The following is a 13,613-nucleotide window of genomic DNA, read 5'->3' as shown; positions in this document are numbered from 1 at the left end:
TCACAACATTCTCCTTCTGTGGTCACAGACTTGATCAGGGAAACACTTCAGCCATCACTGTGCATATAAGTCACACTGCTAACTACCCTCCACATGGAAAGAGCCAAAGAGGAGCTGCTTATCAGTGACCATCTAGAATCCAGCGTGGGGGAGGCCATCTTTTCCCCTTTCTAAGGAGGCCTTACTTAAAAGTAAGTTGGGGGCGCCTGGGTGGTTAAGTGTCTGACTTCGGCCCAGGTCATGATTTCATGGTTCATGAGTTTGAGTCCCTGCGCCGGGCTCTGTGCTGACAGCTCAGAGCCTGGAGCCTGCTTCAGATTCTGTGTCTCCCTCTCTCTCTGCCCCTCCCTGACTTGTACTCTCTCAAAAACAAATAAACATTAAGATATTTAAAAAAGTAAAAATAAAATTTATAAAAGTCTATTCTTCTAAGAATATGTAACCATGTACTAAAAAGTTAAAATCAAGTAAATGAGAAAACAATGCTCTAATGCTGTTTTCTTGGTTTTTTTGAAGCCGTGTCATGCTACTCAGATTCAAAGGAGAGAAATTAATCAACATGACAAGCCAGAGTTGGTAGGAATAAGTGACGGACCACGTACACAATTTTTGGGACCTTTACCCATCAAGGTCTGCAGTCATCCACGTGGGATCCAGTAAGTACCCATGAGCATCCAACATATTCTAAACCCACACTGAGCACCGAGCAAAAATCCAAGGATAATAAACCACCCGACTTCCTATGTGAAGCTTATAGATGAGGAGGAGAGACTGCTTAGAAAACACTATGACAAGAGCTATAAAAGCAGCTGTAACAGTTGTGAACAGCGGGCACTGGAAGAGCCACGGCCTCCATGGTTGGTTGTTCAGGCTGTGCACTGTGCACACCCAGTCTGTGAGGATGACCTTGCCTGGGGTCCTGCGAGCACAGCCCTATGGAGCACAGAGGTAGAGACTGGGGTCAGGGATGTGAGAGGAAGGCGGGTTCACAGAGAGAGCCACTCCCAGGTTTGAACGTGCTGAGCCTGAGGACACTGGAGTTCAGGACGCAAGTGAGCCTAGAGCAGAGCAGACTGGGCAGGAGTCAGCCGCAGACTGTAACCCCAGATTCGGCCCACATGGCCCAGGCAGCCAGCAACACACTCCAAGGTATCACCGGACGGGTGGTGGAAAAGAAGCCCAGGGGCGCCTGGGTGGCTCGGTTGGGGGACTGACTTCGGCTCAGGTCATGATCTCACGGTTCGTGGGTTCGAGCCCTGCGTCAGGCTTTGTGCTGACAGCTCAGAGGCTGGAGCCTGTTTCAGATTCTGTGTCTCCCTCTCTCTCTGCCCCTCCCCTACTCATGTTCTGTCTCTCTCTGTCTCAAAAATAAATAAACTATATAAAAATTAAAAAAAAAAAAAAAAAAAAAGAAGCAGCCTGGGCAACTCTGAGGCCCATGGAAGCGGAGTTTTCTACGTCCAGTAACCGCTGAGACACTGCGGAAGGGGATAGGTCAGGAGAGACGGGGAGGCCGCAGAGGCAGGTGGGGACAGAGCAGGCATCCTGCAGGATTGCGGGGGGACGGGGATGGCGAGAGAGGCGCGGGGCGCCAACCCTTCCCAGAAGCCTGACTGGAACAGAGAGGGAAGGCGTGAACCAGAGAGGGGCGCGGGTCAGAGCTACGTGAGGGTCGAGCAGCTCAACCCATCCCACCCTCCCCTGCAGGGGACCTGGGGTGGGGGCTCCGCATGGCTCTGAGAACCCCCCCTCGCCCCCTGGGCTTTGCAGGTTATCAGGAGCAGAGGCAGGTGTGGCCAGAGGGGCAGAGGTGTGCACCCCGAGTCACACGCAGGCAACCTGCAGCTCATCCCAGGTCTTTGGGGCTTTACGCCGCCGCGGCCTCCCCACCCCCCCCACCCGACTCAGACGTTACACGTTCCAGGATGGAACCCACTGAGCTCACGCACGGGGTTGCTACTTTTCCAAGGATTTCCTCCCAGGGAACCTCCACTCCGGGGCCTTGGGAACTTTACCGCATGATCTTTTCCAGAACTGCTGAGCGGCCAGCAGAGATACTGGCTTGGATGCCATGCGGAGGGTCTGCTCCCTGCGCTACAAGGTTCCGTGCTGTGCCTGGCACCTGGGCCTCTCTCCGGGGGTCCCCCTGGGTCGGGAGCACTCCCCTGGGTGTCTGGACGGGTGGGGGGGACTCAGGGCACCTACCGCCGCCTGGGTGGGCTGCTGCTTCTTGTTCCGCTTTGGCCTTAACTTGGTGAAGTGCTCCAGTTTCTTGCCTTCTTCAGAGGGCAGCTCAGCGATCAGCCCCGAGCTGTGCTTCTCCTGCCTGGCGCACGGGAAGGGCGGGTCCTCGATGTGAATTGGCACCTCTTCCAGAGCTTTGTCCAGATCAAACTCCATCTCTGAAATAAAGCAGAGCCCCGGGCCGCAGCTCAGTGCCTCTGTATGTAAAGGGAATGTCAGGCCTATCGCCCGAGAGCACACAGGCACCCACAAACCACCGACGTCTCCTTAGCATTTGCTCCCATAGAGCATCCCTGGGAAACAGCCCCGAGCGGCCCCAGGTTCCCGCTGAGGGTGCTTCACGGATACAGAAGTAACTCACCGAAGGCCCTGGAAACAGGCCGCAGCATCCGGCTATGGATACTCTTCCGTTTGGACTTGGGCGTCATCTAGCAATGAAACAAAGGAAGCACTGAGGCAGCCGCACAAAATTCACCTCCCAAACTTCAGTAACATTTCAGGAGGGGCGGGGCTGAAGCAGCATCTGGGATCAAATGTGGAAACTCAGTATTTGGTTCCCTTCTTTCCAGGATGGCTCGTCACATGTGACAGCCTCCCTGTGAAGACTGAACCCACACATTTCTAAATGTTTACAATGTTCTCAGCTGATACAGCCTACTTCTTCCTTCTCCCCTCCTCCCCCACCACTCCCAGGCTTCATCAGTTACACTGTATTTACATGGCGGAAAGGGACTGTGAATGGTACAGAATGTAATTCCAAGTTGCACATGAGGATATTAAAATGGACATAAAAAATACAATTAAAAATGGTAAAAATCACTTGCTACAAATTGAAACTGCAATTGTTCACTGCTCATGACCATGGTCACAACTGCCAAGGCAGCACTGAACTCTTTGCCACCTTGATGATTCAAGTACTGTAACTGTTTCGTTTCCCACTTCTGCCACCAAGATTTTGACCTTCATATTATGGGCAAAGACTAACCAGGAGCAAGTTGCCATGGTTTAGAAGTCTGTGTCTGCTGTCACTTCTCGGTAATAGTCTTTCATCCTGTTAGTCTTTAAAAAAAAAAAACGGGACCAACATCCAAACCACCAAAACTTAAGCATTGGTGACGACTGTTGATTACATAAAGCTAAGCCCTAAGGAAGGCAGTAGCTTCTCCTTCAATAGGACCACCATGAAGGCAGGAGGCAGCTCTGTCCTCACTTCTCAAATCTGAAGTTTCTTCCTTCAGAGTCACAGAGATGACAAAGGCCACCATTCAAAGTGTCATTAGGAACAGCACCAGGGACAGACCCCTCATGAGGCTGGCCTGGCACCCCTCCTAACCACACCCTTCGTAATCGATATACAGATGAATGGATGTTAGGGATGATTTAATCGGTTTGATCCTGGACACTAGTCTTTGTGTAAAGTAAGAGATAACAGAACTTACTTTGTAGTCTTTCATTTAATAGAGTGTCTTCTAAGGCTTTCTCAAAGAGCAGCCACAAGGTTGACCATCTCTCTTTGGTTCAAAGAATGAATTGACTCATAGTGACCTTTAAAACAAACAACTTCACAGTTCTAATAGTTTTATGCCAGCTTTAGTAATGACATCCTTTTGCTAGTATTTATTGTTGAGAGAAAAAGGAGAAAAAGGATGAACAATTACACTCAAAGCCAGACTGGTCTTCCTGAAGTACACCGTGAAAGCTTGCTGATTTGGTTCTTCTGAGGTTTTGTTAAAGGCGGACAATCTCAGGAATATCTACGTACAAAGAAAGGGTCAACCCAAGGCACCTGGAGAGGGAATCAGCGTCCAGGCTGATTGTGGCTGGAAGAACTGTCCTTGTGGCTGACTGAGATAGGGAGTGGGCGGACTGGTCCATTCATATGGGCAACCTCTAAGAATAATTAATTCTCAGGAGAGCCAAACTACCAAAATACATGCGATGTTTAATGAAACAAATGTCTTTAGTATTCCCTCCACTTTGCATACAACCATGATAGGTAAAAGGGTCAGGAAGCAGCTTGGGCTATAATTTCCAGCCAATTAATTTGGACAGCCACAAATAAGAAAGAGGTTTAAAAACGCATGGAATGATGATGTCTTCCAACATTTTTTCCTGTGACTCTTGATTTTATAGAAAAAGTGTGTATGGGCAAAAATAATCTGGCTCAAGTTTTCCTCTTTAACCTTTATAACAGATACCAAATGTGTGTAAAACATTTAACAATAATGACATTTCAAATATATTACAATTTTAAACATACAAAGAGGAATGCCTAGAGACAGAATTATATATAAAAGAATACATCTACTATATAACATTTATAAATAATACAAAAGGCAGGTAGAAAGAGACACATTTACACACTGATGCCTCTCTGTAAACCTGACTTTGCAGACACATTGAGGAGTGAACAGAACACTCAGGGTTTCTGACAGCTGCCATCCACCAAACGGAGACTAGTTGGCTCTGCTCAGTTTGACTCTCTAATGCCTCAGAGCCTTCCTTCATCTCATATGCTCGTTACAGCTGCATTTCAGATACAAGTCTGTCACTGTATTGGACACATCTGTTACTTCTGAAGTTTGCCACGTTTGGACTGGGACAATGGGCTTTTGCTAAGATAGTCAGGACTCGAAATCAGGCGGGTTTCTACAGTTGGTGTTAAGAATCCAACCTGATTTTAGACATTCCTATCGATGGATGAACTGTTTCATGATTTCTTTCTCATGGTTTACGTATAACAACAAAGAGGGGGGAAAATCAGCGAATTTCATTTCTCTCTCATTTTTTTTTCTTTTCTTCAGAATTTCTTCTTCCTTAATAGTTTTATAGAAAAAAAATGAACTTGCTCACTCTTTAGTGGCTCAGTCCTATGATCTTACTACATATACATCACGAGCTAGCAGGAACATAAGAGCGAGCTATGATTATGTGCCCAAGTATATATTTAGGAACAAATATTCCAAGTTGTTCCAGAAATCTGGTCTATATGCACCCCTGTCTTCCCCTTCTCATGCCTGCTGATTAGAGGAGTTGCATCCTAGGAAAAAATATCTAGCTTTACTTCCTCATTAGAACTGTTAAAGCTCCTGTATCAAAATGAAAGGGTTAGTTTTCTCAGACTGTTTGTTTGGTCTTGGTTTCCTGCCCTGGACATTTGTCAATGTGTAAGCATTTCCTGGGAGGGGAAATCACACAGTGCCTCTCAGAGTGCCTCTCAGATGAAGAGGGTTTAGCAACAGAAGCAGGTGAGGCGTGCAGACCAAACGGACTCTTCATAAATCGATTCATCATTAGCACTGTCCACTATTTAAGCCTAGATGAAATGCCTTTACCGTTGAAGATACACTTTGCGAGCCATAAGTGCTTTTCACTATTCGTGTACTCAGGAAACGTGAGGAACAGTGTGTTAAAGCCTTTAAAATGTAACGTTAGAAGGAGAGCCCTAAACACAACCTTCCACATCCTGACATCACCAAAGCCCCACCGTGGCAGACAGTGTGAACGAAACGCATGGCCCTATTCTACAGCAATCTGAAGGGAGCACAATGTCTATGCTGCTCAGAATCTTACTCGTTTGATCCAGAGTCTATGATGGAATTCAAAGTACTCTCGTGTAGTTCAAGCGCTCTGTCTACTGTACCACCTGGTAAGGGCTACTGTTTGAGCCTGACAACACATATTTTTTCCTGTTCAACTCACTCTGAACCTATAATTCCTAGACATGTTTTTCTAAAATGAGAGTTCAATTGTTTCTATCCCACCAAAATAGGACGGAGAAGTTTCCTTGTTCGTTTTCCCAAGTTTGTACAAAGAATAAACAACAAACTCTCATGTCAAGCTCAAGAATCCCTAAGTACTTTTCTTTTCCCTGAGGTTAAAACAAACAAACAAGAAACAAAATAGAAACCTGTTTGGTTAGGGGCGCCTGGGTGGCTCAGTCGGCTGAGCGTCCGACTTCAGCTCAGGTCATGATCTCACAGCTCATGACTTAAGCCCCACATTGGGCTCTGTGCTGACAGCTCAGAGCCTGAAGCCTGCTTCAGATTCTGTGTCTCCCTCTCTCTCTATGCCCTCCCCACTCACACTCTGTCTCTGTCTCTCTCTCTCAAAAATAAACATTAAAAAATGATATACATTTTTAACCCGATTGGTTAAAAAAAAAAAAAAAGTTGGGAAACAAGATTAGGAAAATTCTTCTAATACAAAAAGGAAATCATGCCAAGTTTCTACAACCCTGGGAAACAAGAATCAGAGGAGGGAAAAGAAAACCTTAAGGACTCATGTCTCTTTTTTTTTTTTAACATGAATGGAAAAAGCGCTTTTCCCCTCTTGAAGGCTGGTACCCTCTTCATCAACACCCTGCTTGCTTGTAGACACAGCTAGGATGCTTTACATTCGTCGCCTGCTTTGCTAGCTGAAGCGCCTTGTGAAATGCAATCTTGCCTCCAAATTGCTGCCTGTTTCATGAGCATCCCCAGCCGGAGGACGACACTTGTCTCCTGGGAGACCAGCCGGGCAGCACAAGCCGATGGGACACGGGACTATAAACAAGCACAGCCACAAGCTGCAGAGCCGCCCAGAATACTTACACTTGTACAGCAGAGAGTCTCCATGCAGCACAAAGGAAGGAAAGAAATATGAATGGAAGAGAGATAAAGCAACAGCATTACAAGAAAAGGGGAGGGAGGGACATGGGTCACAAACAAACAGAAAATCTCCATAAAAAGCCATCATAGCAAAGGAAAAAGGCAAGAATGAGGCCAAGGTATATAACGGGGTGAAGGCGTACATCCCAGCTCTTTAAAAGCAGAAGCACGATTATAGCTTGAAAACAGCGGGAGCTCATAGAGATATTACCTCTTTGGTTAGGTGTGCGTGGAATGCCATCTATGAACCTCAGAAGGCACTGACCTCATTAGGGAATGGAGACCTCGTCAGTGCCAAAGGCACATGGTGGACACCAGAAACCATGCAGGCTTTGGTTCTTGGGCCAAAAGGCCACTCCCAGCAACAAAATGGGGATAGTGTATCCCTGGGCACGTACAGGCATCCCTTCTGGGGAGATCTTACATCGTCCTCTGCTCCCCACTGCACTTTGGGATGAGGTAGCTTGGAATTTTCTCTCCTCGTCAGTCACCAAAGCTTTTCAGGAAAGGAGCTGATGTCAGGTTCTAGAACAGTTACCTACCCACAGTGTTACCAATGTTGATAATACCTTATGCCTTACAATTCATATTAAATCTCTAACTAATTTTTTTAACCTCATCAATAGTTATTAGGTCATCTTAATACTTTGGAAATTAATAAAAGAGCTTTTCAAAGCATAACAACAACAAAAAAACCAACCAAGTTCAGCTGTAGAAGGCCAGGCTTTGTCAAAGCCAAGTATTGGAGGGGATCCTTTTTCAAATTTTCTGAAAATACATCCCGAGGAAGATTACCTACTCCATCTACTTGGGGATAGCATTTTTTTCAGGTGCTTTATTTTTTGTGTGCCGATTCTTCTCAATACACAACAGGATACAGTAACGGGGGCCGCTTGATTTGAGAACATAAGTAGTCTGTTCAGAAAAAAGCTGACACACCAGTCAAAGGCATTCCCCATAACCACCACCACCACCACTATTTTCATCATTATTGTATTATCCGCTTATCAGAGAGGCTGCCATCAGCAACGTGCCAAATTCTCAGTCTCCAGACTAATTTCATACTTTATTAGGTAATTTCCTTCAAATAGATCTCATTTTAGGATTCATTAAATTAGATTGAAAACAGCCTTGCTGAGTGAAAGGCGGAAAAAGGAAAAATACATTTCCAAATATTCTTGAATTGCCTGAGATAACGACTCTGCCCCCCTTTTTAATACACATCCCCTCGAAAAGCTTCCTTAAAGATATAACTATGGATACACACATAAGTAGTTACAGTTGATGGTTATGTCTCACGAATGATTTTAGACTTGCCTTCTCTTCGTGAAAGCTTAATTCAACAAGACAAGTGCTCTGCCCCAATTATCCACCTGAAGATCATTACAAGTGAAGGTGGGGAACCTTTCCATTGGTTCAACCCCTAAAATGACAGACATGCAAAAAAAAAAAAGTTCCTACGGAGAGGGAACATGGGACAACTCAACTTTTCAACAGAACGAAGACCATTCGTTCATTCCTCTACTCCTGCACACTTTTTGGAACTCGGCTAACTATGTTGGCTCAACATCTCCCATTACGACAACAACCAGCAAGTGAAAATGTCATCCCCTCTCAAAAGTATGTCTCACACCCAAGGCTTTGGTATCCAAGAGCTGAGCTCAAATCCTGAGTCTGCCACTTAAGGGGTTGTGGAGTTTGGCCAATGTTTCTGTAATGTCAGACTAGTTTTCTAGTCTGTAAAACAACTTGTTGTATTAAATAAGACAATGTGAATAAATAAAGTGCTCAGCACAGCCCAACGTATAATGCCATTCAGTGGCCTCATAGTGCTTAGATAAGCACTATTCTAGAATCACTATTGGCAGTGATTAGAAACATCAGTAATACTATCACTTTTCTATTTTCCTATTCCCAAGACAAAGACTGGGGGTGAGGACGCATGTGTAAGTAATAGACTTACACTGAGCTGGAAAAATCTAAAAGTCTATTAAGCGGGGAAATAGATCATTAAAATGAATTTAGTTAAATGATGGAATAGCAGTTAAAAGGGGGAAAATAAAGCCAAAAGGTTTAGGTGTAACAACATGAACAAATCGCAAATGATGGTACTGAATGAAAAATGCAAGTTTCAGGAAGATACTTACGGCATGATGCCATTTATGTAAATCCTACACCACACAAAATAAAACCATAGACTGTTCATGGATACACATATGTTTTAACATACAAAATAAATAGGAAGCGTCCAAACTCAGGACAGTGGGACCTCTGAGGAAGGGGGGAGGAGGGAGAGATTGTCCGTAGTGGTCAAATGCAGCTACAACTTTAGCAGGAACATTTTTATAATATTTAAAATTCTACAAAGATTTACTGAGCACCCACTGTGTACCAGGCACTCTTGAGAAGGGGATGGGTAGAACAGTAAATAAGTACATGGTCTTTGGGCTCCTACAGTTTATATTCTGGTATCAAAAAACTACACTGGCAAAGGAAGGTGCTAATGTGTTAATAGCTGTCTGTTCAGGTTATTGGGAACATAAGGGTTTACCATTTTGGGGGGGCACTTTTCTGTACTTTCTTAGGAATTCTTAAAAAAGCTGATTTAGAGCATTTCAGAAATCATGGATCACTCGGTGTTTACGGACTCTCTGGACTTCCTTGGCAGAAACCGTAAGACAAGCTTGTCTGGGTGACCACGTACCACCACTGTGGCTACTTCCTACTGGTACAATGACAAAGGGCCTGATCCGACCATAATACTTTGAAGGTGGGAACTGATCTACTGTGACACATGTCTAGAAACTTGAAAGATTCTTTTTTTTTTTTTTTAAATATTTTTATTTATTTCTAGGAGAGAGAGAGACAGCGTGAGCAGTGGAGGGTCAGAGAGAGAGGGAGTCACAGACTGAAGCAGGCTCCAGGCTCTGAGCTGGCAGTCAGCACAGAGCCCGACGCGGGGCTCGAACCCACGAACCGCGAGATCGTGACCTAAGAGAAAGTCGGACGCTTAACCGACTAAGCCACCCAGGTGCCCCGAAACTTGAAAGATTCTTAAAGCAACTCGGGTTGTTTTGTTGGTGCAAGTGTGTTGATAAATGTTAGGGCTGCCTAGCTGGGTTTTGATATCTGTGATCTCAACGTTCAGGAGCCCCCAGAAGCCACATTAAAACAGTAACTTGGCACTACATCTACCTTCTTCATTTTCTTTACCATGAAACTCACGTATGGGGATTAAAAAAATTGCCATGAGCCTTGGTGGGGCTTACTCTATCAAAAACACACACATTTCTGGCAGTTATCTCAGTATTTTAGTATTTCCTTCAAACAGCAGGACAGAGATGGGGACTTGACACTCAGGAACTGGCCTGAAGAAAACAAACCATTTAGTTAGAAAAATAAGGAAATGAGGGGGTTTACGTCCAAGCACAGCAATTGAGGCTGATCTGTCCAGACTGCAGAGGGGGCCTTGGCCAGCACCTCGTCAGCCCTCAACACACCTACAAGGATTCCAATCACACAGAGTCGCTCGGTCAAGTGTATTTATTTTTTAAAAGAAGTTTCGACCAGGAACAGGAGGTGCCCCGGCAGAAATAAACTCTGTTTACACATTAAATCTGGCTCACGTTTCGTTTCGGTGTCCCCTCCCCACCCCGTGTCCCCAGGCAACCCCAGGGGAGACAAGGTCAACATCTTCGGATGGAAAGGATAAGCCAGGATTTGTTTTTGTTCTCCTCTAGAGAACTTGGCCTATAAAGGGCATTCAGTAACTATTTGGTGAACCACTGTTTTAATCCAGTGCCCCTCCCCACAACTTAGATTTTTACAGACTAGGTACAAAGACAAAAGAGAAGGAAGTAATCTATTATAAAGAAGTGTCCTTGAAATTAGATAATTGCCTTTCATAAAAAATTTCTGCATTACCCTTATTTTTCCCATTTCATGTTGGATTGATTAAAAACTTCCTTACAGACCTAAATGGTTCAAGGATTGGTGTGTTCACTTCTTCAACTGATAAACTCTCCAAATACATACATCTACTCTTCCCCTCACCCCCAACTATTCTAAACATTTTCATATTTCAAAAAAAAAGTATAATACAAGTATACTATTGACATAGATTCCTTAATTATTAACATTTTGTCTTATTTATATCCTTTATTCTCTTTCTCTGTCTCTCTGCCTCCCTGTCTCTCACACACGCACACGCACACACATTTCTGGTTGAACCATTTACAAGTTTCTGACATCTTGACGTTTCACTTTCAAATACTCCTGCATGAATACCTTCTCCTGCATAACCACACATGATGGTCACACCTACCAGCAAGTCCACAGTGTCCAATGTACGCTCGATGGTCCATGTGCAAATTTCCCCAGTCATCCCTCAGCTGCGTTGGGGCGCCCCGCGCTGCCGGATGCAGGGTCTAAGGAAGAACTCCATACAATGTGTGCTTATGTGTCCTCGCTCTCTCTTCGTAGCATGTCCTTCTCTCCCCTGTGCCAACTCTGCCTTTCTTTTCCATGATTCTTTACTGAGGAATTCAGGCCAATTGTTTCACAGACTTCCCCACATTCTCCATTTGCCTGTTTCCTGGCCATTTGATTAGGGTCAGCCACTTGCAGCAGGTATGCCACCGGATGATGTGGTGACCTGATGGCTGAATCATGGCAGGTAGGAGGCAGGTCAGCCTGTTCTGCTCTTTGTGACATAAGTTGGGCCACTTCACTGGCGGGGGGGTGGGGGGGAACCTTTCAGCCACTCCATAAAAAGGGTACCTTTTCCCTTGGCGATTAACAATATGAGGTGCTACTTTTGGTTCATGTGGATGACCCTGTTTTCAAACCACCACCAACAATCCTTCCCTGACTGAATGAAGACGGCGGGGACTATGAACTTGTACTTTTCAACTTCCATCATCATTCCTACATTTAGTAGGTGCCGTTCCCCTGAAAAGACCAACTATTCTTCCGGAAATTCCTCGGTATCCTCCTCTCTTTCATTTTCTTAGTATTAGTATGGACTTGTGGAGTTCTGAAAATTAATTCTATGCGTCATAACCTACTGCTGTCATTATTCTTTTTGGTGCTCAGGGTGTCCCAATGGGGGCCATTTCAATCTGGATTTTGTAGCCTTGGAAATGATCCTGTTGGATTTGGGGCCAATCCTTGCTTTGCAATACAAGATATCCTAGGCTCACCGTGTGTTTTTTTGGTGTACTGGATACAGGTAATCCCTTTTAATAAACGAGGTCACAGAAATTAAATATTTCCTAACACATTTTCAGCTGTGTCGATGGTCAAGGGGAGCCAAAACTCAGTCATTCTTAGATGACTTATACTCCCCAATATCTAAACAAATAGTAGTCTCACATTTGTGGTTTAAAAAGCAATTTTTATGCACTTCCATTTTTAAGAGGTTGAGATGGTGTAGATCTCAATGAGAAAAGAGAGATGCCTAATCCTTTGTAAGCTGAAGTTTTTAAACTCTAGAGAGAGAGGGGTATGTCAGCTACAGTCCTGAGAGATCTGCAACAAATCTGTGTGCCAAAGGGGAAACAAAATGTAGAGATTTGGTGAGGCGTTATTTCCTAGTGAACACATTAAATCCAGCCACTCACATCACACTTATTAACTTTCACATCCAGAGTCTCATTTCATATTAAAGTGAAAAGGGCATCCCGGTGTTAAACCAAAGGCACTCACAGAGCAGCACTGGTGAGAGGCTATTGTGAAAATCACAGTACAGGACTATTTGCCCATTAACATGGTTCGCTTCCTTGTTTTCCAGATCTGCACAATGTTTTTTTTTGATTTGAGAAAATGAAAAATCTTTATCTTCCTAACTTGGTCATGTTTTCTCTAGGAAACGGTAATTAGCGACTCACTTTTTATTCATTCTAACTCATCCTGCAATGGATGTCAAGGTGAAGTTTCATATGTGAATGTTTTCTTTAAAAAATAGTTAATAATTTAATACATTTTTGTCAAGAGCCATCCAGAGAATAAAAGCACGAGGTATCAATTTCAGGCAAGTATCTGACCCTGAGAGCCAGTGTTTGTGTTGCTGGGCACAGAAGCCTGATGTTTATTCACAACACCGAGTACGCGTCCCTTGTAGCATTATTATAAAAAAGAAAGTACTTTGTTGCACTATTAAGCACTATTAAGTACTTTGTTGCACTATTAAGCACTAATAGTCATGTAAAGCTGAGTAACATGTTAACATTTTTTTTTTAAATTTTTTTAATGTTTTTTATTTATTTCTAGGAGAGAGAGAGAGAGAGACAGCATGAGCAGGGGAGGGTCAGAGAGAGGGGGAGTCACAGACTCTGAAAGAGGCTCCAGGCTCTGAGCTTGGAGTCAGCACCGAGCCCGACGCGGGGCTCGAACCCACGAACCGCGAGATCATGACCTGAGTGAAAGCCGGACGCTTAACCGACTAAGCCACCCGGGCGCCCCATATGTTAACATTTTTAATTGTAAAAGAATGAATAATGAGGGAAAACCCCACCAAGTATTACATTTGAGAGAAGTATTTAAGTCTAGATCTTTGGAAAGTCGATGTAAAAATGGAAGACGAGAATGAGGTGGTCAGGGGACTTGAATAGTCACCTTTGGAAAGGACTTCATGGCTCAGCGACATCAAGATGAATAATTAAAACTAGCCTAAAATGCTTAATGTAACACATTTACTCTGTCTACAGAATATTAATAACT

General features: G+C 44.3%; 1 protein-coding gene across 4 annotated transcripts in view; it reads right to left on the bottom strand.

Annotated features, from left to right (window-relative positions):
• Positions 1–13,613, bottom strand: part of CARMIL1 (capping protein regulator and myosin 1 linker 1) — a 300,801-nt gene that overhangs the window by 38,730 nt on the left and 248,458 nt on the right. For all 4 annotated transcript variants that reach the window (XM_039257306.1, XM_039257307.1, XM_039257309.1 and 1 more), the window contains exons 30-31: positions 2,606–2,672; positions 2,206–2,402 (exon numbers count right to left, since the gene is read on the bottom strand). In XM_039257306.1, coding sequence (XP_039113237.1) covers positions 2,206–2,402; positions 2,606–2,672 — 264 coding nt within the window. The remainder of the gene's footprint in view (positions 1–2,205; positions 2,403–2,605; positions 2,673–13,613) is intronic.

Source organism: Hyaena hyaena, unplaced genomic scaffold (genome assembly GCF_003009895.1).
Source record: "Hyaena hyaena isolate Hyena2069 unplaced genomic scaffold, ASM300989v1 scaffold_614, whole genome shotgun sequence".
Classification (NCBI taxonomy): domain Eukaryota; kingdom Metazoa; phylum Chordata; class Mammalia; order Carnivora; family Hyaenidae; genus Hyaena; species Hyaena hyaena.
The sequence above is the reverse complement of the archived record's forward strand: the minus strand, read 5'-3'. Positions and strand labels throughout refer to the sequence as shown.